Source organism: Lichtheimia ornata (genome assembly GCF_029851405.1).
Source record: "Lichtheimia ornata isolate CBS 291.66 chromosome Unknown scaffold00044, whole genome shotgun sequence".
Lineage (NCBI taxonomy): Eukaryota > Fungi > Mucoromycota > Mucoromycetes > Mucorales > Lichtheimiaceae > Lichtheimia > Lichtheimia ornata.
In genome coordinates this window covers 252,573-276,145 of record NW_026695364.1, presented here as the reverse complement: position 1 = coordinate 276,145, position 23,573 = coordinate 252,573, and the positions used below count along the sequence as shown (strand labels likewise).

General features: G+C 43.5%; 11 protein-coding genes across 11 annotated transcripts; 4 read left to right on the top strand and 7 right to left on the bottom strand.

Moving 5' to 3' along the window:
- Positions 1-78: 78 nt before the first annotated feature.
- On the bottom strand, positions 79-303 carry O0I10_008428 (uncharacterized protein; the record flags this gene model as incomplete). The annotated part of the gene is made up of 1 exon (XM_058488431.1): positions 79-303. The coding sequence occupies one exon, from the start codon at positions 301-303 to the stop codon at positions 79-81; it is 225 nt and encodes a 74-aa protein (XP_058340901.1).
- A 293-nt stretch (positions 304-596) lies between these two features.
- O0I10_008427 (uncharacterized protein) lies at positions 597-1,314 on the bottom strand (the record flags this gene model as incomplete). The annotated part of the gene is made up of 4 exons (XM_058488430.1): positions 597-761; positions 835-912; positions 1,060-1,104; positions 1,177-1,314. 4 exons carry the CDS (start codon positions 1,312-1,314, stop codon positions 597-599), a joined length of 426 nt encoding a protein of 141 aa, XP_058340900.1.
- Positions 1,315-2,129: 815 nt separating this feature from the next.
- O0I10_008426 (uncharacterized protein) lies at positions 2,130-2,636 on the bottom strand (the record flags this gene model as incomplete). The annotated part of the gene is made up of 2 exons (XM_058488429.1): positions 2,130-2,514; positions 2,575-2,636. The coding sequence occupies 2 exons, from the start codon at positions 2,634-2,636 to the stop codon at positions 2,130-2,132; spliced, it is 447 nt and encodes a 148-aa protein (XP_058340899.1).
- Positions 2,637-4,473: 1,837 nt separating this feature from the next.
- On the bottom strand, positions 4,474-5,120 carry O0I10_008425 (uncharacterized protein; the record flags this gene model as incomplete). Its single annotated transcript, XM_058488428.1, has 3 exons — positions 4,474-4,833; positions 4,900-4,991; positions 5,099-5,120. 3 exons carry the CDS (start codon positions 5,118-5,120, stop codon positions 4,474-4,476), a joined length of 474 nt encoding a protein of 157 aa, XP_058340898.1.
- Positions 5,121-6,501: 1,381 nt separating this feature from the next.
- Positions 6,502-8,614, bottom strand: O0I10_008424 (uncharacterized protein; the record flags this gene model as incomplete). Its single annotated transcript, XM_058488427.1, has 12 exons — positions 6,502-6,559; positions 6,632-6,752; positions 6,814-6,892; positions 6,959-7,006; positions 7,065-7,195; positions 7,261-7,513; positions 7,567-7,635; positions 7,688-7,799; positions 7,854-8,045; positions 8,110-8,226; positions 8,329-8,433; positions 8,505-8,614. The coding sequence occupies 12 exons, from the start codon at positions 8,612-8,614 to the stop codon at positions 6,502-6,504; spliced, it is 1,395 nt and encodes a 464-aa protein (XP_058340897.1).
- Positions 8,615-9,823: 1,209 nt separating this feature from the next.
- O0I10_008423 (uncharacterized protein) lies at positions 9,824-10,509 on the top strand (the record flags this gene model as incomplete). The annotated part of the gene is made up of 2 exons (XM_058488426.1): positions 9,824-10,302; positions 10,422-10,509. 2 exons carry the CDS (start codon positions 9,824-9,826, stop codon positions 10,507-10,509), a joined length of 567 nt encoding a protein of 188 aa, XP_058340896.1.
- A 726-nt stretch (positions 10,510-11,235) lies between these two features.
- O0I10_008422 (uncharacterized protein) lies at positions 11,236-11,535 on the top strand (the record flags this gene model as incomplete). The annotated part of the gene is made up of 1 exon (XM_058488425.1): positions 11,236-11,535. One exon carries the CDS (start codon positions 11,236-11,238, stop codon positions 11,533-11,535), a length of 300 nt encoding a protein of 99 aa, XP_058340895.1.
- Positions 11,536-11,821: 286 nt separating this feature from the next.
- Positions 11,822-12,142, bottom strand: O0I10_008421 (uncharacterized protein; the record flags this gene model as incomplete). The annotated part of the gene is made up of 2 exons (XM_058488424.1): positions 11,822-11,972; positions 12,057-12,142. The coding sequence occupies 2 exons, from the start codon at positions 12,140-12,142 to the stop codon at positions 11,822-11,824; spliced, it is 237 nt and encodes a 78-aa protein (XP_058340894.1).
- A 363-nt stretch (positions 12,143-12,505) lies between these two features.
- O0I10_008420 (uncharacterized protein) lies at positions 12,506-13,156 on the top strand (the record flags this gene model as incomplete). Its single annotated transcript, XM_058488423.1, has 1 exon — positions 12,506-13,156. The coding sequence occupies one exon, from the start codon at positions 12,506-12,508 to the stop codon at positions 13,154-13,156; it is 651 nt and encodes a 216-aa protein (XP_058340893.1).
- A 1,745-nt stretch (positions 13,157-14,901) lies between these two features.
- Positions 14,902-16,554, bottom strand: O0I10_008419 (uncharacterized protein; the record flags this gene model as incomplete). The annotated part of the gene is made up of 6 exons (XM_058488422.1): positions 14,902-15,085; positions 15,144-15,284; positions 15,347-15,463; positions 15,524-15,738; positions 15,799-15,857; positions 15,918-16,554. The coding sequence occupies 6 exons, from the start codon at positions 16,552-16,554 to the stop codon at positions 14,902-14,904; spliced, it is 1,353 nt and encodes a 450-aa protein (XP_058340892.1).
- A 1,898-nt stretch (positions 16,555-18,452) lies between these two features.
- Positions 18,453-23,563, top strand: O0I10_008418 (uncharacterized protein; the record flags this gene model as incomplete). Its single annotated transcript, XM_058488421.1, has 9 exons — positions 18,453-18,476; positions 18,549-18,592; positions 18,662-18,995; positions 19,053-19,316; positions 19,386-19,641; positions 19,715-21,101; positions 21,174-21,295; positions 21,353-22,837; positions 22,890-23,563. The coding sequence occupies 9 exons, from the start codon at positions 18,453-18,455 to the stop codon at positions 23,561-23,563; spliced, it is 4,590 nt and encodes a 1,529-aa protein (XP_058340891.1).
- Between the last annotated feature and the right edge of the window lie 10 nt (positions 23,564-23,573).

Genomic DNA, 23,573 nt, shown 5'->3' with positions numbered 1-23,573 from the left:
GCACAGACGATCTCGTGGAGCGTGTAATCCAGCAAATAGTCGTGTCATTTGAAATCTTCAGCGAGTGCATGATTGATGTTACGATGATGATAGTGCTCTCCATACAAAAGCCTCTTTTACAAATGGACCACAATCATCCATACTATGGTTGTTGACTTGTTCGTCGTCACTCAAATCACCCAGATCAATGAGTTCAATGCTACTGTTACCAAAACCATCGATCAGATCTCCTTCCTCTTCTTCATCGCCACTATCGCTGTATCCGGTATATAAACGCATCATAGCATCTTTCTCAGTTGGCATTTTGAGACGAGGAATATGTATAATACGAAAGCTATGCTTCGATTTATTGAGGATTTCAGATAAGGAATGAAGTAAAGGAGGAGCAATAAGGGAATACAGGATGTCAGAATAATGAAGATGTTGAGATAAAGATTAAACGGTAGCGATCTTGGCGAGGAACAATTAGTTTCTTGATATGACCATCGATATCCAAAAAAAGGAGGTTGTTGCTGTTCTTCAATATACTGGTGATGTCTCGATTAGAAATGTGATCTTGTCATGATACTCAGGACGTGGTAGAAATGGTATAAGTGTCAAGATGATTGGGTATTGTGATTGGGGTATGGTGCCTCTTCAACCGAAGAAATGACGGTGTCGCGCCCAGCAAAGACATCAGGTATGACCAACATTGCCTTCTTTAGCCCAGCTGGCGAAAATGGTACATACTCTTGATACGCTGATTCAATGTTATCACGTTGCTAACAACAAAACATATCATATCAACTACAACTTTCAACATGCAGCTTATAGAATGAAAGAGAACCAGCTTACTTCCAACTTCTTCAGAGCGCGATTGACAGCAGCTTCCTTGTCACGATTTGACTCCAAGGCATCCTTGAGAGCACGCGTCTACCAAAGTTGGTCAAGGTCCATTTAAGAGTGGCAAAGGTGGAAGCGAAACCGAAGTAGCCATGTATTTATGTCACCTACAAAGGAGTCTCAATTTTCCCATCAGTCCGGGCATCCTTTTACTATATAAGTGGTGGTTATACCTACCCCAAAGGGCTCATCAAGGAACACAGCGTAAAGCAATGAAGTGAGCTACATAGAAGATGAATGCATGAGTACCCTCGTTTTGGGGAACACATAATAAAGAATACCCATGAGACTTACCAAAGACCGTTGATGTTGATATGCATACAAGTAAAAAGAAAGGGCGTATGATAATGTTGATGTAAAGAGCCTTGTTCTATATGATTGGGCGTGGGTATTGTTGTCATGATGGACCAAACTGATAAAGTGGTCAAGCATCTTGGAGGAGTGATGGAAAATCAACACTCATAAATCCACCTGCTGCTTCAAAGGTGATTTTCTGTAGATGACAAAAGTATGTCCCATGTACTTCTGCAGCTCGAGTGCGCACGTATGCCAGGTTGGTTGCCAGCGTCAACGATTCAAAGTATATCTTATGCGGTCGTGGGTCAAAGCAATAAAGATGCGTGGGCTTATTGATGTTGCTGCTTGGTCGTAGATTGAGAAGTCTTGCAGCATTCTGATACACACTTTCGCAGTATCGCGCTTGTGTTTGTCTTCATCGAGCTTTCCAAATCCACCAGCGAATTCAACCAGCATCACTTGTGCCACTTGGTTCCATTGCTCTCAACTTCTACCATAAACGAAGAAAGATTATTAGTGCGATCATGATATCTTCCTTTTTGCGACTACTTACCATGTTCATGATACTTGATCATTAAATCTTGTGATTTGAGAATCAAAGGTCCCTGGGGAAACACATAAGGTCGCTCTAGCGGCCAGCAATAAGCTCAATTGCAGCATGTACTTATGTCACGTACAAAGGAGTCTTCCCATCAGATTGAGGTTAACTTTTGCCTACAAATGTACCTACCACAAAGTACCCATCAAGGGACACAGCCAAATGTCATTAGGCACCAATAATGAGCCTTCGAGTGGTAAAGCAATGAAGTAAGCTACTTAGATGAATGCATGAGTACCCCCATCTTTGGAATCACATAAAGACTATCCTTGAGACTTACCAAAGGCCATGGATGATATACATGCAAGTAGGAAGAAAGGGCGTATGATAATGTTGGTGACAACAGCCTTGTTTAAATGTGAGCGGGCGTGAGAATTCTTGTCATGATGAATCGAACTGATAAGGTGGTCAAGTATCTTGGAGTACTGAGTCGAAGTGATGCTGATAAATCCACCTGCCACTTGAAAGGTGATCTTTTTGTAGGTGACATAAGCATGTCCTCAGTTGCACGAAGGTCATAGTGCTGCATTGGTCGGTAGAGACTTGGCTCAATGGTTGGAGTGCGGATGATTTGACAAAGACCACGCGAATCCAGGTTACTCGCACTGGGAGCATCCATCAACTTTTGGCAATATGGCTCTTCTTTCCATTGTAAAAAGTGTGGGTTACTGGAAGTGGTGTTGTTGAGCCGAAACAAAACGCCAAACCAGCCAACGTCTTGAAACCAAACTTGCCCTCTATACAAGCTAACACGTCAATGGAACCAGTTCAGCTGCAACATTGGACTCTGAATGTACCTGTTGACACCAAGCGTAAGGTGGGAATAGCAACGAACAAGAGGAAGCAACGATATCGCCATGGCGACAACCAACCACCTACCACGCTCATTCCTCAGCACTTGGACACGCTCACTCCCTGACAATGCATGTTCAGAACTACATTAACACCTCACACCCAACAAGAGCACTCTTTTACAATACATTACCTTGATCGAGATGTCGTGAATGGGATAAAAGCAGAGGTGGGAGAAAGAGAAGAGAAGCGTTGTCTCAAGTCGTGGAGCTGCTGTCCCCCAAGTTTAAATCCCCTACTGCTATGACACTGAGGCCACTCAATGACCCCACACACACACCATCCACCCATCGTCATCATCACCCTCACGATAGACAATAGGTACACGTAAATAAATAAAAGAAATGATCCTCATGTATAGCAAAAGGTTGTGTCTCATTTTACACTTTACATGATAATGATGATCCAACAACAGCCATTGCATCCTATTTGCTGGTATGCTCGACGTTGTCCCTAGCATAAAGAGTCCTTCACTTTGCATGATGCATGTACCGATCACGCTCTCACCCAATAAGAAAACCAACTCGTACTAATACCTCAAGATCGCACAATCAAACATGGCATGCTTAGTATTCCAGAAATGGCCAGCGCATCTAAAAACATCTTGCAATGCCAAAAATCTCTCAGGCTTAATGTCGATGGTCATTCTCTGCTGCTGTCAACTAGAATAAAATCACCATGGGGCGACCTTCTTGCGAGACAAGAACACCAATGAAGTTTTTTGGGACGTAAGTCGATGAATGGTCTTTTTTGGCAACCTGCTGTGAGGGCTGATCTTTGTTGTGATCATTCATTATGTCTTTCTTCCATTGTCATTGTGATGCTATTTTGCCTTTTTACTAAGGTAAAACCTTAATCCTCTTGCTTAGCTACCTCCCGAGATGCATATGTAAAAGGTGGATTAGGTGGCACAGTCTACTCTAAGTATAACGACTTTCCCGTGACTCAGCGGTGTTCGATATTACCCGGGTTGTGCTTCTTGTTATGATGGTCCAAAGTTGGCTGTTGTCTTGGGGGAAGTAGGCAACCATTTTTTGCTTTGAAGCTATACCTTGTCATGATTGAGCCAACAAACGATCCATGTTGTATTTGCAGAGTGAAAGAAAGCAGCATCCATGAAGAAAGAAACGTCATTGTGATGTTGCGTTGTTACTTTTTTGTTACTCAAGGTTCATGCTGCTGCTGCAAGGACGGGGGTCAAGGGGGTCTCCACAGTAGCGTATTTGACAACCCGCCAAGGTTCATATGACCTGCAGTGTGTGATTCTATGTTCAGTTTTAAGAAGCTTCACCTATACCTGTCATTAAGGTAAGATGGTAGCAGTATTGTAGTGGGATGTTGCTACGTAGCACCGAAAAGAGTTAACCCCCTATTTTGCATGACAAGCTTTGCCATAAATTTGAATCAATAAATTTCTAGTACGACGTGACGAGCATGATCACGGACCTTTGTGTTCCCTCGGGACAAACTTGAAGAGAGAGAGAGATCTTGTCGCAGCCCAAAGATCATCAACCCGCACACGGTCGAAAAATGTCAATGTACATTTGGTGGGCCTATCTCTCTCCCCCACCCCATCACACCACACCACACACATTCCGCGGCTTGTAATTTCAAGGTATATATATATAAAGTAATCCTTCATTTTCATGTCGTAGATATACACCAACGATAGGGGAATATTAAACAAAAAGATCTACTACTACTACTGCTGCAAAATGTAGACAAAAAATGACTCGAGAAAAGAGAAAAAAGAGAGATGATAAATATGTGCGTATGTTTTTTGGTGTCAAAGGGGGGGGGAAGATGCAGTTGGATGTGGATGCTAGAATGCTGCTGCTGCGTATTTATCGTACGGAAAGACCATGGAAGGCGTTAAATTCTTGATGTTGTTGGGGATGATGATGTGCTGCCGGAACGACTTGACCCGTTGTTGGATCTACAACCGGTATTGCCCGGTAGCTGTAAGCTGCTGCTGATGCATTTAGTGAGGACTTTTTGCTGCTATTGCTTGAGAGAGCAGGCCAATGATGATGTTGTTGTTGGTAGCAACTACTTGAAGAGGACGAAGATGGGCTAGGAAATGAAACTGGAATACCATTTTCTGGATCAATGATGGGTATACGTCTTGATGAATAGGGTGGTGAAGTGTTAGGTGAAGAGTGAGGAGATCCTCGTTGTTGGATTCGTTCTCGATGTTCAGAGACCTACACTCGAGTTGGTTGGCAACCCTTTCACCGGGATAGTAATAGTAGTGGTAGTAGAAGACGTACCTCGTCCATGCACAGCACGGGACAAAATTCGAAATCGTCGTAAAAGTTGCGAGCAAGCTCGTTTTGGGTCTTGAAGAGCTCAAGTCTTGTCACTGAAAAGATGGATCGCATAGCACACAAAGAAGCATGTTGGCACTTTAAGTCACCTCTTTGCCCATTGTAGTAGCTACTCTTCTCCCTTTTACAGTAACCAACTTACATGAACTATCATACATGGTCATTGTTTGGAGTCGGTGAATGAAACGAAGGATGGAAAGAATGAAGAAAAGAAAAGAGATGAGGAAACGAAATATAAAGAGAAAGAGAGAAAAAGGAGGGAGGACCAAAGAAGGGGGATAAGCAGCACGCATCCTCGTATGCACAAGAAAGGCCTCAGTGTAACAACCGAGTTCACGGACAATTGGCTAGCGTCGTTTGGTTTACGTTACACGAACCGTTTACATCGACTGATTAGGCTAGCTTGAAACCTGCTGCTCTCACTTTTTGCTTTGTTGACCCGGGTGATCCAAACAAAACGACAAGAGAGAAAGTGAGTGAGAGTGAAGGCGCGCGCATTTATCCCTGCTTGGGTCGACATGGAACCAAAGGAGAGAAAATGCCTGTAAACATACAACACACACACACACACACACACACACACCCTATATGTCATGCAGCAAACTCCCTTGAGTTGGCTACACTCTACTATCATGGCAATGAGCAATGTATGTTCATGCACGACATTTATCATGAGAAGGGAGTATAAGCTTCTTTTTTTCTTATGGAGTGCCACCATTTGAGACACACACACACGCACATTACCCTCTCTCTAAAACCCCCCACCCCCACGGGATCATCGCCTATATCAGTTTAACGTCAACAAGCTGATTTTACATGGACATTCAAGAATACAAATAGTAAACGTCAAGTGTTTCTTGCTTAATGGCATGGTGCCACACACACACCCATACAACTCGGGGAAATCGATCGTGTGTTCTTGTTTAAAAAAAAGGCGCCTCGATTTCTCCCTTGACTTGCGAGCAGGGTAAAGGTGGGTTGAAGGGGGGAGTGGAGGTGTCACAAGACTGCTTGAATTGCAATACAGCGTATATACGACCTTGACTATTATAGTACAGTAGCGATGTCCACAATTGTATTATAGAGCGAGAGCTACCTTAAGCTCTTTCTCCTTTTTCTTCATTTTGATAGCTCCGGTGATCGACATTGGATTAATTACAAAACATACATGAAGCCTGTCAACAATATGCTCAGCACTCAATGGTCGTAAAAAGTCATATACATGATCTATCACGATGAGTGGATACATTGTATTGGGAAATGTACATAGGATGATGATGATGATAATCCTCGATTACAGAATGCTTGTTCCCTTGCTATATATCTCGAAACGTCATTCCGCATGCTAATCTCCCATATGCAGAATTAAGGTGATAAGGAGCCCAAAGTAAGTTCAGATTATCTTATTCTCAATTGCATGCAAAGAACTCGCTTGTATTTACAAATTGTGTCGTGTGTTGTGTGCGTGTGTAATATATAGCTAGGGATGTCAAACTATAGAACGTGGTATTATCATGGCTTCTTGTTATATCCTTTGGCCTGATCTTATTGTGATTTGCTTTGCAGCCTGCGTTTAACAAAGCCCTTGACCGAATCGTGACCCCTATAATAAAGAGAATAGATGCGTTCATTAGGACATGCATGATCATTGATCCTTTGTCTTTGTAATACATACGATTGCGTGATGACCATGGATCGTTTCTTTGGGTTTGACCAGAGTAGCACATCAAGATCCTGGGCATGCTTGACGGCGGCTTCGAAATCGGCTGGGTGGTTGAATTCGTGATAGAGATAGGCTATAAATACACATACAATCATTAGCCATGTGCATCCCCATTATCATCCATCTTTTATTACCTGGCATCGCTTTGAGTCGAGATCTCTCCATTTCCCAAAGCCGTACTTGATCCACAACCGTCAAAGGCAAAATTGGTTTCTATTTTCCAAAACGTGTTAGAGAGAGTCGTGAATGCGCAACCACCACCCCCATCCTTTGTATTACCTTTTTTCGCATCTGTGGATGTGCATGCGTTTGCAAATAGGAAATGATCTAATGTAGAAAGGTGTCAATCCTATGCAGCCTTGGATACTTTATCTCGGGGTTTTACCTGATCAGCTGTGATGCCTTTTATCAATGCATTCCGTACACTGTCACGCGTAATGACACCAGCAACCATGTTTTGAAACCGTGATTGGAGTTGCACAAATAGATTAAGTACAGCGATTTGTAAAGGAGATTCTGGCAGATAATGACATCAGTCGTCGTCGTCGTCTTCGTGTTGTTGCACGTTTTGGATCCCATACCTGTGTATGCATAGACTCTATAATTGGTTTCCAAAATGACAAAGCCTTGATCACTCTCATCATCATCTTCAACCTTGCCTCCTCTTTTCATGGCCGCAACAGCAAGAGCAGCATTGCCAGATGTCAAAGTTGTTGCAAGTCGCGTTGGATAATATCGACGTGATCCTCGCTTTCGCTGGTATACAATCCCATAATCACGCAAATCTTCAAGCATTTGTTGTTGGGTGGGTGTAAGCGTGTCGACAGAATAGTTCTAAAATAGAATAAGTATATAAATCGGAAACCATGAATACATGCATTACTTACCTCGCCCAATTCAAGGGATCCCAACTGAAAGAGAAAATTCAAGACTTCAACAAGATCCATTTGCAACACCTATCCCATTGTAAGACCTCTTACATTGGTATACCTGTATCCCAACTCATACCTCTGCCATGTTCAAGTACTGTAATAAAAAGGCCCACACTTGGGTATTCACATCTTGCAAGAGAAATTGAAAGCCCTTGTTGGTGATTTGTAATAGGGTCGGATCCATAGCACTATACACCACTCGTCATTACATGTATCATCATGCAATGGCAGGAACATCCTACCTTGGTTGCATCAATTGACTTCGTTCTAATAGATTCAGTACACCACGGCTTGGTTTTTTTGTGAGCTCAGTGCCGACCATGTAATGTAGAATCGATTCCCATTGTTGTGCTGCGTATTGATCCAAGAACCCAATATCCACAGGATGCTTATCAGGTGTCGAACAAGGAAGACCAAATGATTGTTGCGTGCCTCTACATACATATACCCAATATGAGATACCATACCATCCATCCATTCATTTGGTGATGATCGTACCCTCCAGTGAGTGCACATTTGAATTCTTGTCGAAACGTATCATTCATTACGAGTGTATTCTCTTTGCGTTCCAATATCCGTAATCGAGACAGCTTGTGTAGAGCTTCAGATAGCTTTCTAATGATGGAGGGGCACGTGTCAAATAGACGCAGGATCATCATCATCATCATCATCATCAGTCATTGTATGTATGTATGTGTATTGACGTGAGCTGCATACCTTTGTCCATCTTTATTGACCCAGTTATTCACATCCTCAACCATGATATCAGTCTCCACATAGAGAAAAGACATTACAATCTGTCGTCCCATGCTCGGAAGCAATCTATCGAAGCATTGGTGTTATTGCCCAAGATCGTCAATGGGGGGGGAGCAGATCGCTCCACGCATCGTTACCGAAAGATGGCCAAACATGTCGCAGGCTTTTGGAACAATCTCAGGAACGTGAAGGCTGGTAGCGTTTCGAGGTATTCATAAATGTTGGTTTTGAAATTGTCGATTGACATTGGGGCACACACGCGTTGTGGTAGGAGCAACACCACAAGACCAAAGGGCACAGCACTCCCATCGAATTTTCAGCTCTGCTGATGCTGGCTGCTGGCTGGCTGCTACCGTTTACTACTGGTCCGCACACCCTATACACTACACTACACACACATACACATACACACACATAGATGCATACTGAACATGAATAAAGGTTTTGGGTTGGGGATATCCACACATACAGGTATCATCGTATGTCTTTTTATTGCAACTATAATTATAGTATCCATGGCCTTGGTGGGGGAAGAAACGATAAATGGGCCCCATGACGACGAGCATTAAATGAGACGTATCATCCCGATCCAAGCACGTACGTAATAAAGGACCCGGTTTGCATGTCGGAATCCGCCATAAGAACGCTATCAGTGAGTGATGATGTGTAATCTCTAATCAACGATGGATAAACGTGAACCGATAAGGTGGCTGCGTGCTCACATTTGGTTTCCAGCCCAGCTGGTTAGTTGGCCCGTGAGCCTACTTTTTCTCTTCACTATGGCAAATACCGCGCATCAACCAACACACATGGATGATCCCCCTATACGATAGATGCTTCATTATCCCCAATAGCTTCATGTAACCATGGCAATGAAAATTTTCATTACCAGACAATGATGATAATACCTATCACGGGATCGGCTGGATTCCAAGGCTTCTGGAAATGGGAGAAGAGGAGAGGGAAAAGAAACCACTTTCAGGGACATTCTGGTAAATGTCTGAAAAAATCGGGTCTTGCCGTTTTGAACCGAAGATACTGCAAATCGGGAAACATGCCAAATGAATCACATCAACACACACCCACAAAGCTTGTTATATATCCCTTTTGCTAACCGTGGTAAAATACGGATGACCAAATGGCGGTGTCGCTTTTTGCCTCAATGATTCGAATGCTTGCCCATCCCACTTATCATTTCATCTTGAGGGTGATTCTAATCAAAGAAATGACCTTCCCAAGGGGTGGGTACTTGAGCTTCTTGAACATCCCACCACTTGTAAGGGATATCAACAAGCACTACTGCTGGAAGGCTGGAAAATGATGAGACAAACCAAACCACCCGACCCCGATCTTCACTTATAAGCTTCCCGTTTTCCATCCGAAATATACGTGTTTTCCCATCCTACTCTTTTTTTTACTCTTCTTCCCTTTGTCTTTTGTATTCATTTAAAAAGGCATGTCATTCTCATCCGAAACACAACATCATTATCCTTTGTCTTTTACCAATCGACACAACAACAACCCATTGCTTAAGAACAGGCGGCAGCATCAATCTACACAACAGCTACAACACGTTTGCATGGATCTACAACAAGTGCTTGCTGAATACGACACTGAGCCTGAGATGCTCAAGTTGATTCTTCGATGCAAAATTGAAGAAGATAAACGACATACGGCGGAGGCAAGGTTAAAAGCCAAGGAGCTCGATCTAATGTGGGTCCAATCACAGTTGGCTGCACGTTGTCAGCATAATGCTGCTGCTGCTGCTGCTTCCACACACAATGACTTTTCTTCTGCTCTATCAAAACGTACATCATCCATCAGCTCTTATGAAGATGATGAGGATGACCATCAACGAAGGCGTCGTGATTCTGCAGCAGCTGCAATGATTGCTATGGGTAGTACACCATCTCCATGTAATTATTATCCAACAAGGTATGTGTGTAAAGAGAGCAAGGGAATGTGCATTATTGTAGTAGTAGTAGTAATGATGACTACAACAATGGGCGGGGGCGGTGATGCGGATCTGACATGGGATTTTTTTCCTCTTGTAGTACGACAACGACAGTAACAGCATACCCTTCTCCTTCCTCTGATGGATGCAATTCTCCTATGGTGGAGCGAGAGCCAATGGAACGATAGAGAGAGAGAGACAATAATAATATCAACCAACCCACACTTTGATTCCGATCTCACACACACCTTTACACACCCACCAACACACACACACACATGCATACGCTGAATCTCTTTAGTATTATACCAAAACCGACTAGTTTCACATGTCTCCCATTTCCTTCTCTCTTTGATACTTTGTACATATATGAATTGCAAAAAAAAGTTTCTTTCATGTCTTTTCCGGCGGGATTGTATCGGAGCATGCCGGGTTCAAGCATAATGGAAAGGACCCGAATTTGGCCGATCAAGCAGCTGAAATTCATGCCGGAGTCACCAGGCAATAGGGGACCCTGAGCCGGCCATCGTTGGCAAGAAAATTTGCAAATTCCCGAGTTAGGGAGCTGTCAGTGCATGATTGGCGAATCCTATACCGAAAACGCGTGCTTTCTTAATACCCATGCTTAGAAACAAGGTGCCCAAGGATAAGGTGATGTAAGATCGCTAGGAACAAAGCGGAGAGGAGCGTCATTGATTGGCCAGCTGGAACATGCGATTTCTAAAAAGGAAAAGAGAAAAAGCCAAAGTGGGGTGCCTTGGTTTCATGCTGTCGGTGCACCAGTTATGAGTTCATATGAGAGTCAAAAAGACAGCCAGCAGCACTAATGCATGTGTCCTATAAAACGTGTTCCGTTTTTTCCACCTTTCTTCCCTACATCCTCTTTCTCAATCACATACATACATACATCCACCATGTCAATGCCTTTTACTATTCCTCGATTCGCTGGCTCTACTTTGGAGCCATCCAGTGAACCCATCATCATTTATCCAGAACACATGTTGCGTAAAGAAAACGAATTTCATACTCAAGTCCTGATTGTACCTACTCGATGCACACCTCCTCTCAATCGAAGAAACAAGCCTGCACATATCATCATTCCACCCTACGAAAGGGTCTCCTTGCAAGACGACGACACTTATTCTCCATGGTCCTATGATTCAACTGCCAACAGCACAACTGATCAAGAATCATCCTTCCCTCCATTTCCCTAAGTCACACACACAGCGGCATAGCCAATTGTTTTGCTCCATGATTCATCATCATCATCTTCATCTTCACATCTTCATTGTCAACGACGACACCTTTTTTTTTCTATTAACTTGTAAATACCCTGCTACTACTCTTGCTACCCACTATTGTAATTAAAAAGAACCGGACAAATTCTTGTACATGCATAAAATTGTGATGGAGGGTGGGAAAAAAGAATAAGGTTCGGTGATGAGCCGGTGCATAAGCAACATGTGGTGTCAGGTGTAAAAAAGTATAGGGAATCGAAAATCAATGGTCATTGTTGTTGCCGTTGTTACGAACAAAATAGGACGAGTTGCTCATAAACACAATGCTGTTATCCATAATCCATTCGCCCATGTTGAGATACTTTTGTGCATAGCTTCGTACATCTTCGTGTTCAATCTTGTTCACTGCCGGGCTAAATGAGGAAGAGGAGGAGGAGGAGGTTGAGTTCAGGATGGTGCAATTGTGTCGGTCCCATTGGGAATGGCAAGAAGCTTACGTGAGACCCGTGCTACGCTTGATACCTGCGAGTGCAGTGGAAATAAGAATGGCATCAGCTGTGTAATGAAGGACACGAGAAAGCATTTCGAAAAGAGAGAGAGTGTATAAGAGAAGAGCGAGTGAGTGAGTAGGGTATCCAATAGCTGCGCAAATACAAAGCATCCCACTTTATCATTTTCGTGTAACATTCCGTGGCGTGGCTTCCCCCCTCCGCGCGTGAAATGCTGGATAAAGCAATTGCTCCCCTTCCAGCCTCCCCTCCTTGGATCCGCGGATGACCAATGTGGCGCTTATGATGCCAACCTAACCTTGGCCTCTCATCCAAGAATCTTGGCACAGGCACGTGGCAACTCACTATCGTATATAAAAGGTGTCATCTGCCTTTCTTTTGACAGCTCCCTCGTCATTTTTCTACTTTATACAATTGTACATACAACAACAACAACAATGCTATCATCATCATTAGCATCTTCTGCTCCTGATACCACCACCAACAATCATCATCCCATCATGTCCATTTCTTCTCTTTTGGAACCATCCTCAGATCATCATGCCTCATCCACTTTTATGCAGCAGCAAGATTCTCTTACTACACCACCTCCTCCTCTTTTGCCTCCCATGGTTTCTCCATCGTCCACCACAACAACAACATCCTCTCATCATTATGAAGATGATGAATTGCTACTCCCTCCTCTTGACAAGACTCTTTTCATGCAACACTCCTCAAGTAGTAGTAGTGGTGGTAGTCGTTCTCCTTCTCCAGATCCAAGAGATAGTACGCTTGAAGAACGCCGAAGACGCAACAAGATAGCTTCTGCAAAGTATCGGGCTAAACGCAGCCAAGAAAACAAAAACATGCGCCAAGCTCTAGAACATTTACGTCGGCAAAACGCTGTTCTACTTCAGGCTTTGAACGATGTCTATCGTGACAAAAGCAACATGGGTGATGCAGCAGCAGCAGCTGAGCAACAATCATCATGGCCATTGTTAAACTCTACCTCCGCAGCAGGAGCACAAGAACATGACGATGGAAACATCCATTGTGCTACAACTTCTACTTGCACGATCCATCATCCATACCCAAGAATGTCTCTTTGAACAGCAACAGTATTCCATACATGCATACATACATACATCATTATCATTACCATCATTCTTCTTCTCCATGTTGTATATATCCTTGAAAAGATCATAGACACCAACACCCTCCTCCTCAATAAACAATCCACCATCATCATCCCTTCTTTCCCCTTTTACGCTTATGCTCCGCACACCACATATCCCCTTTTGTTTTATTACCCAAACAATCACCCAGTCCGTTCATTGTGTACATGACGTGCTTTTAACATGCATAAAAATACAATTACGTGATCATTTTCCATCACTCAGATTGGTTCCGGCCATGTTTGTAGACTTTCCTTTTTACCATGTTGACTCCACCACCGCAAGCATGGTGATACGACATTGACAATTTGTCACATCATTTTGCATGAATCGTTTTTGTTGGGGTGGGGTGGTGGTGGCGCGCACCCGGCTGCGGAGGTGTTCCCAAAAATACGCTCGTTTACTATTATTAATCAGTGCACAGACTTGATGTACCATGTCGAATTGCCTATTATGACAAACCATCGGTTGTGGGTGGTACCTGTTGTTAATGCTGCTGCTGCGCCATGTGGTCGGTGCTCATCAATCAACAGCCGATCATTCACACAACACAACACACACATACAGAGCCTAATTTGACAATGTTCCCCAATCCCCAGTAATACGTCTCCACCCACAGAAAGCAGTTGCCATGTGCGTGCTTGGTTGTCATGGGAACAAAAGATGTACTTTACTACATCCTATTTTGATGATCCCTCACCCCTAAAGATACATTATTAGCAGCATCTTGTTTTTCATTAATAAAGAATACTGTAGGATGATGTTAAGAGGGAGAAAGAGGAATCGATATTGGGTTTTAAACACAATAGCCATGGTGGATGCTTGCAGAACTAATAGTGATATGCAGGCATGGCCCGTCAATGATGAGCATGCCTATTCAATATACATTTCTGAAAAATGACGGTGATGACAATAATAGTCCTTATACTGTAGCATTCCAATCATGGGGTATTAAGAAATCAAGCAAACTTTAAAGAGCTTGATGCTCAGCATCAGCATAAAACATGATGTAATAATGTGTACAAAAGATGATAGTAGTAGTGTTATTATACAAAATGGGAGTTTGATGGTTCTTCTATAATGAGTATCCAGCTGCTACACTGGGACGCGTCTATCTTGTGTGTGATCTTTGTATGCAGGTGGTGGTATCGTTATTGATAGGTGATCATTATCGGTGGATGATGATTCTCCATTCGCTGGTGCTGGTGCTGGTGCTGTTGTAGTTGTTGCAGTTGTTGTTGTCGTGGGAGGCTCGTAAGCGGGTGGTGACCTTGTGACCCTTTGAACGGCTGCTGCAATATTTCTAGCATTCTCCCTTCTACGGGCAGCAGCTGCACGTATCTGCTGCTCCTCCCTTCTTTGTTCGTCTTTTTTGAGTTTTCGTTTGATAATGCCCAATGCAACAATTCCAAAAAAGATGACAAGGACAACAATAAAGATTGCTACTGGGAATCCTATGCCTGATGGAGCTGCCATAATAAATGTGAAAGAAAAAAGAACAAGTGCTTAGTCGATGAGAAATTGCTCTCTCACCTTAATGCCCTTTGGGATCAGGTGTATATGTAGGTCCGATTGTGCAACGTAGTAACAGCGGCTTCCATGTGTCATTGCTCAGCAGTAGGACATGTTCGGTGATAGAATGATCCATTGTTACATGATGATGATGATGTTTTTTTTATTCAAGAAGAAATAATGCGATTGTGTTCACGAATGGCACGTAGCTGACCAGCAGTCAATCCAGCTTCATCCTCTGCAAAAGGAAGGAGACCCATGCCTTGTTTTTCAGCTTCGTTCAACGTGTCTGGAGTAGCTCTATCGGTAAAGTGCTCCTCACTGTCGTTGGCAGGGAAATCAGGGGGTGTGCTACAATACAACATTGTATGAATTTCTTGTAATCCTTGGCGTCTCTATAATAGCTTACCGGCCACTTTCAAATGCTGCACGTTGTCGACGCAAGTATTCAGAGCTGCGAGGACACAATGGGGTGGATGGAATATAGAGTACAGAAGAATCGGTCTTCATTTGATTCATGGGTTCAACAGCGTGGACCTGATCACAGTGCCTGACAACAATTTACAAGTGTGAGTTTTCAAATGGGATCCACCATGTCTCCATGTTACTTACCAAAAGACAGCATCACCACATTCCACATCAGGCATTGTAATCATGCTATCAACGATATGAGGATGATCGTGAGGAGTGATATCTTGACCTCGACCTGGCCATGCTCCCATAAAGTCACTAAAAAACGCGACGTTGAGTATGGATGACAAAGAAAATGCCATGCAATGATAGACGTACCTTGTATCAAGATTCTCGGCAAGGAGTGGCTTCATCATAAAGTAGGCAGTGGGTTCTTTGATCAAGGGAGAAACGCGTAAATGACCACCATCACGAGTGATGTCTGAAATAGCAAGCCAGCCTTGGAAATTGCGGAACATGGAACAACCACCGGGCGAATCATATAAATCCATATTGGCTTCAACACGATGGGTCACATCAAATGGGTCGTATTCCTACATGATGTAGCACACCCATTGAGCACGTGCTCTTCCCAATTGATGATGATACTTTACCTCCCATTTACCCTCGAGAATCTTTGTATAGCAAGCTCTGTATTCAGGATCCTCCCAACCTTGATTAAAATCACATTAGTTTTTTTCATTCCATGATCCTTGTTTTTGTCATAACTTACGTTCCAATGATCCACCATCAAGATGACCTTGGAGTTGGAATTGGCCATCGCTGGGTTCTCGAATACGTAGCCGGTCGCAGTAGGTGATATTCTTGGTGAAATCAATGGGGACATTCTTGTTGCCGTTGGTGTGCCACAAGTGATTCAGAGCAATGGCGGTGGTGTTAAAGTGGGGATGACCACGTGCCTTTGTTTGTGCCTTGGTCCAATACAATTCCCACACTTGGGGATTATCTTCCGGGAATCCGGTCAGGTGTTCGCGATGGCGTTGAATGTATTCTTGAATAGAGGCCTTGTACTCGGCTGCAACAGCACGATCCACTACATTTCGGACCACAACAGCACCCCGCTTTTGGATCTCTGGAATCAGCTTGGATGGCATACGGCCTCCATTCGCCTTGATATCTTCAAAGGAAACTTGAGGAATCACATCAGCACCACGACGACGAATCTCGGCATTTTCTTTTTCAAAGCTTTCCAAGAGACGATCAAAGGCACGGCGTAATACTTCGGGATTGGCAGGGGCTATTTGGTGCTTGAGCTCTTGAAAACGCGGCTCCAGTTTTTGCTTGGATGCTCCCAAATGAGCAAATACAGAAGAAATGTTTCCCTTGGCCTTGTTGACTGAACGATGCATGTGTGTGTTTGTATAATGATAATAAAGATAAAGAGAAAAAGAGAAAAGAGATAAAGATCGCTTATATAGCAGGAGTTTGCGGGGTAAAGGTGGAGGTGGTGGTGTGGTGGGGAAAGAAAAGAGTGCCCAGCGGATAAAGTGCTTCCACGGAAACGGTGGCGGAACCTTGCCAATCAATTTACCAGGTTGCACAATAATGACTACCGCTTCCTCGCGCAATGACGTATGGACCCCATTGTTTCTCGGTTGTTTTCAATGCCACGGGTACAAGATCGCCATCCGCTCATTGCATATAGCCAATAAATGTTCAAGACGTAGGATATGATATGATGCCAGGAGAAAAAAGGTCGTAAGAGCTGTCACTTTGGGATAATGTTGTTGCTCTACTAGCTGGATTCGGATTGTATACAGCGAATGGCTTCAAGTCAAGGTTGCAATGTAAATGTCGAATGTTGTGTTTTGTTGGATCCAATGAGTGACAAAAAGTCGATGGTCGTATCAACAGTATTGGAGATGGATGGGATCATGGGGATTCATAGCTATCAGCATCATCCATCATTAGCCGCATGTTGTTATTGAAGCCTTCACGTGATGGATCAATGTACCTTGGAGAATGACTTGTAGGTCGCAATGAAAGAAGCATGTCCTTGTTATGCAAAATGAGAAAAAAAGGTGCCTGTTGCTCTGCTGTTGTTCCACGTCACCCCTTCCAATAGACACCTTGATGCTATCATCCTATTCAGTATGCTGCCGCTTGAAGATAAACGCCTTCAGACACAAACCATGGGTAGTTGGATCATCATGTTCTTTGTCGTGGCAGGTCGTTGGTGTGTCAAGGGATGTTGGATCGCGAAGGCCAAGATGCTGCTGATCGGTTCGTCAATGTCAGTCTTGAATTGGTGTAGCATGGAGCTGTGTGCACGATCGTCCTTCGTGATGGCTAACGATTGCTTCCAGTAACTGGATTCCAGCGGATGGATCGTGTGCTCATTGGTGTCAAGGTAAGAAAAGGTGTCCGTTCCACAAGAGAGCGCTATGCATGATTCCATTTCAGACAACGACTATTCTCCTCTTCACTTTGTTCAATTTTATTGTATCAGCCATCTTTATATACACACGGCTACATCTGGCGTGGCCACTTGTCACAATTACCACCTCTACACGCACGTACAATATATCATCTCTCTCAAATTAAAAGATGTCTATGCTACTATGGCCAATGAAAGTTTTGCTGTGGTGATTGTGTGAACATGTCGTTGCTGTTTTGGGTGATACAGGTACCACGCTAAGCCCGTTTGGACCCTACATCCATCTACTACAATGCATCCATAGTGAGACTTTTTTTTTGCGTTGGGGGGGGATATGAAATGCATGCAGAAGACGGGGTTGATGTGGATCGTGGTGGGAGTTTGGGGATAGCTGAAAGGTGACATTGCCAAAACAACAATTGCACATGTTAAGGAACAATGAAATCATGTCGTCTTGCATGAGATACATGGTGGTTGTCAAATGTAGTTGGGTCAATGATTTAAGAGGAGGAACAATGGCACTACTGTACCACAACATAACCCGAGAGGGCACACTTGACTAAGAAAGACACCTTCCAACCCCAACATAACAGAAAGGGCCTTTATATTGAAAACGCGATCAAGAAGGGTTGTTGTTGGAGAACCATGAAACATCCTTACTATGTGCAACCTTTTTTGAAGCCGTATGACCATCACAATTTCGGTCTGTTTTTTCCTTTATAGGACATAAAATAAGGTATTATCCCTTCACTCGTATTCCATTGGACTAAGCCCACTGCTTGCTATGATGATGGTGGTGACCGTTCATTGAATTAAAAAGGGGCGAGGAAAACGCAATTGGTCGTTGCTCTTCCCGTGAAAAGCAATTTTATGGAAGAAAATTGTAACTTTTCGGTAAGCTACAGTAGCTTGTTCATTATTGTCAGGGTGTTGTATAAGGTTCTTATTCTATATACAACGTATTAGGAGATCTCGAATGGCCAGGGTTTTTATCCATGTTTTCGGTCATTGTAAATGTCATTTCTCATCTTGCATTCATCGTCAAGTGATCAAAAGTAACCGCTTTCTATGTGAATCAGGATCACTAATAGCTTGCTACCACTGCTACCACTACTATCGTCATTGATTTTCTGCTTACCACCGATCATTTATGCAGCACGGCGTCGATTCTATGCTTTTACGCCAATTCATGACCCAGTGCCTTCCAATGCTACGTCGACGGATATTCCTCCGGAAGAATTGCTGTTCAAGCGTTGGTCCATCTTCAACTTGACACGAGTTTTGGGATCGATGATCCAACTCTTTATGTCTGCTACAGTATTAATTGAGATACGTCGGTATCACGTGGATACAGTGGTCGAGGGTACAATAGACGATGTTATCGTTGCATTCTCCACAAGCTGCATTTTTTGGGTAAGCGGCCGGTAGTATGAGGACGTAGCATATAGCTCATCACGCTAAATTATGTAGCTATGTGTACTCTTTTTATCCATCACTGCCATGTGCTTTGTATCGGTGACCACTATTGTCCCCAAAGAAGTGGATCTTCTGCTTCTTTCCAAGCTTTTATTCCATCTTGTGGATATCTATTCGTTCTTTGTGGTACATTACACAGATGAGATACCGGTTGGATATGCACTTTCTATTATTGGCGCTTGCATCACCATTGCCATGCTTGCCATTTTGATCCATGAAGAGCGTGGAGCTCCTGCTCAACCTATCTTTTCGGACACTGTAAGGCAACAACAACAACAACATCCTGGTTATGATAACAAGAAGATGATTCATTACATATGATTGCAGGACCGCCCCATGTCAACCGAGATGTGGGCCTCGCTTTACTCCAAATTCATGTTTAATTGGATCGCTCCCATGATGAAAAAGGGGTATCGAAGGACACTGAATGAGGATGATTTGATCGAGCTCTTACCACAAAATCGAGCAAAGCATGTGTTAGTGCAATACAAAAACTACAAGTCTTCTTCCCTGATTTGGGGCATTCTCAGAGCCTACAAGGGAGAATTCACGATCCAATTCTTTTACGCTATGGCATGGAATGGTATGTAGTACTTACATTGGATGGATGGATCAGCGTCTTGTACATGTGCACTCATCATCATCATACAACATAGCTGGATTATTGGCACCTCCGATCTTTTTGAACAAGATTGTAAGTTACATTGATGATCCGCATCCTGAACAGCCGGTTGTTGTTGCCTACTTTTATGTCTTTATGCTTGTTTTGAGCTCGGCTATCCAAACATTGGCTGCACAGCAAGCACTTTATATTGGAAGAACATTGAGTGTGAGGATCCAAGCCATTGTTGTGGGTGAAGTCTTTGCCAAGGCATTACGAAGACGGGAACATCCATCCTGCTCTAGTGATGGTGATGGTGATGATAAAGCCGACTCCAATGTCAACAATTTGTTATCGGTGGATTCACTCAAAATCAGCAACTTCATGGCATACCTCTTTCATGTGTACTCGTATGCCCTGCAAATCATTCTATGTATGGCTTTGTTATGGAAGATACTTGGCATAGCAGCCTTTTGGGGATTGTGTGTCATGATCATGATGCAACCTTTTCCTGTCATCATTGGGCGGCTATTTGAGCGTACCCAAAAGAACCTCATGACAGCCAGCGATCATCGAATCAAAAAGGTCAACGAGCTCTTGGGTGCTATACGCAGTGTAAAGTTTTTTGCATGGGAAAAGGAATTTAAAGCACGCGTCAACGATGCACGAGAAAACGAGCTAAAGTGGTTGCGGCGACGTCTTTATTTCAACATGTACACCACCAACATTTGGTTCCTTATCCCTATTCTTATCATGATTACGGTGTTTTATGCATATACGCGAACATATGAATTGACAGCAGCCACGGCGTTTACAGCGGTGGCCCTTTTTAATTTGCTACGTACAGCATTGGACATGTTCCCAGCGTATATTACTGGGTTACTTCAAGGTCGTGTTTCTGCAAAGCGTATTCAAGATTTTCTTCATGAGGATGAAGTGGACGAGCCATCACCACTACAAGAACAACAACCCATGGCAACGGGTATCCATGTTGGCTTTGTGGATCATGCCACATTTGGGTGGGATGAGGATCCAAGTAAAGCCATTCTCAAGGACCTTGATTTATCATTTCCACGTGGGAAGCTCTCTGTGGTGTGTGGTCCTACAGGATCAGGTAAATCCACCTTATTAGCAAGCTTGCTTGGTGAAACGCATTGCTTTCAAGGGAGTGCACATCTTGCTCGTCAGCATGATACCAGGCATAAAGACCCATTAGAAGGTGGTGGTGCACCATCAGGTGTAGCCTATGTCGCACAAACCGCTTGGATTCAAAACAAGAGCATTCGTGACAACATTTTATTCGGATTGCCCTATGATGCTGATCGATACAAGCAAGTTTTATACATGGCGGCTCTTTTTAAAGATCTCGAGATTTTCGAACATGGTGATGCAACACAAGTGGGTGAGAAAGGCGTTACATTGAGTGGAGGACAAAAACAAAGGTGAGTGGGTCGTTGTGCTTGATGATGATGAGGAGGAAGATGCTTTTGCTAAAATGACGCTTCTCTTTCCAGAGTAGCAATCGCAAGAGCTGTGTATTCTCAAGCCGATGTTATTCTACTCGACGGTTGTTTGAGTGCTGTAGATGCTCATACAGCAAAACATTTATATGAGCATTGTATCAAAGGAGACTTAGGTATATTAGAAGTTGTTAACATGAGCCCTGCTAACCACATGTATGATGATGTCGTAGTACGCCATCGCACTGTTATCCTCGTCACCCATTATGTTGCATTGTGCTTGGGTGGCGCTTCATACGTTGTCGTTCTCAAAGATGGCCAAGTGGCTGGTGCTGGTGATCCATCCGTAATCATGCAAAATGGCATTCTTGGTGAAGAGATTACAAACACACAACATCAAGACAGCAACTCTACTACATCCAATCAGCAACAAAACGAGGAAGTAGCGTCCTACGATGCTATACCAAAGTTCAACCATTCTAAAAAGAAGCATGACAGCAAGCTAGTCAAAGAAGAGGAGCGCGCTGAGGGACATGTTCCATGGTCAGTGTACAAGGCATACGTGCAAGCATCAGGAGGATACCTATGTTGGGCTGTGATCCTGTCAGCTTTTGTATTGGCGCAAGTGGCTATCTTTTGCCGAGACTACTGGATCAAAATCTGGACCAATGCATATGGCAATGATGATACCATCACCATGGCGGCACCTCATATTAAGGAGGAATCAAGACAACAAAAAGAGGTGAATGTGACGTACTACCTTGGCATCTATGCATTGATTGGTCTTTGCACGCTTATTGCTAGCACGATGCGCTCACTCATCTTGTACACTGTATCCATTCACGCCTCACGTCGTTTGCATGAAAAACTGCTCGACAAGATCCTTCGAGCCAAGGTCCGCTTTTTTGATACCACACCGCTTGGCCGTGTGATCAATCGGTTTTCCATGGATATGCAAACCATTGACCAAGAGGTTGCTCCTCAAATGGCCTTCGTTTTAATCACCTTAATGTCCACCATCACCGTCATTCTTTTGGTATCCATTGTGCTCCCACTTTTTATCATTCCTGGCACCCTAATTGCTATCGCTTTCACGCTTATTGGCATGTACTATTTGGCAACATCGCGTGATTTGAAACGTTTGAATTCAATCTCTCGTAGCCCCATCTATGTGCAATTCAGCGAAAGCATCCAAGGTGTCGCTACAATCCGCGCTTTTGGTGCCCAAGCTCGCTTTTTGAATGAGAACTATACGCTCGTTGATAACAACAACCGGCCCTTTTTATGGATGTGGGCCTCCAATCGATGGCTTCATGCACGTATTGAGCTGTTGGGTGTCTTTGTCAGCTTTTGGGCAGGTTTTGCTATTATCTATACACGTGATTGGATCGATCCTGGTTTGGCAGGTCTTTGTCTCAGTAACACGCTCTTGTTTACTGAACATGTATTGTGGTTGGTACGCAACTATGCACAAAACGAGATGAACATGAACTCCATTGAACGTGTACAAGAGTATATGGATATTGAGGAGGAAGAAGAAGCACCCGAAAACATGCCTGCAACAACATGTCCTCCAAAGAGTTGGCCTGAAACTGGAGCTGTCAAGGTTGAGGATTTGGAAATGAGGTATTCACATGATAGTCCTGCTGTGCTACATCACATCTCGTTTGAGACAAAACCAAGAGAAAAAGTTGGCATTGTTGGAAGAACTGGAAGTGGTGAGTCTTTTATTAAAAGGACGTATAGCAATGAGCTTATAAATGTCAATAGGAAAATCAACATTGGCATTCTCTCTATTCCGATTTATGGAAGCAAGCCATGGCAGGATCTTGATTGATGATGTGGATATTGCTACGCTAGGTTTACAAGATTTACGTTCTCGGTTGACCATCATTCCTCAAGACCCTGTTTTATTCTCGGGCACTTTGCGCAGTAATCTTGATCCCTTTGGTCAACATGATGATGCCGAGTTATGGGCTGCACTGAAACGTGCCCATTTGATTGATCAACAGCAACAACAAGATGATGAGCAAAAGAACGTTACATTGGATTCCATTGTATTAGAGAATGGAAGCAATTGGTCTCAAGGACAACGTCAGCTGATTGCACTTGCACGTGCTCTTGTCAAGAAATCCTCACTTGTGATTTTGGATGAAGCAACATCCTCAGTTGATTTTGACACGGACCGCAAGATCCAAGAAACCATTCGAGCTGAGCTCACGCATTCATCGCTCTTATGCATAGCCCATCGCATTCGTACAGTGGCAGATTATGATCGTATCCTTGTATTGGATCAAGGCCGTGTCAAGGAATTCGATACGCCATACAATCTTCTTACTACTACTACCCGACATGAAGGCATCTTTCGACAATTATGTGAACGTAGTGGTGAATTCGATGAATTGTTGGCTATTGCTACTGAAAAACATAAATCAAAACGATGATTCCTTTTAA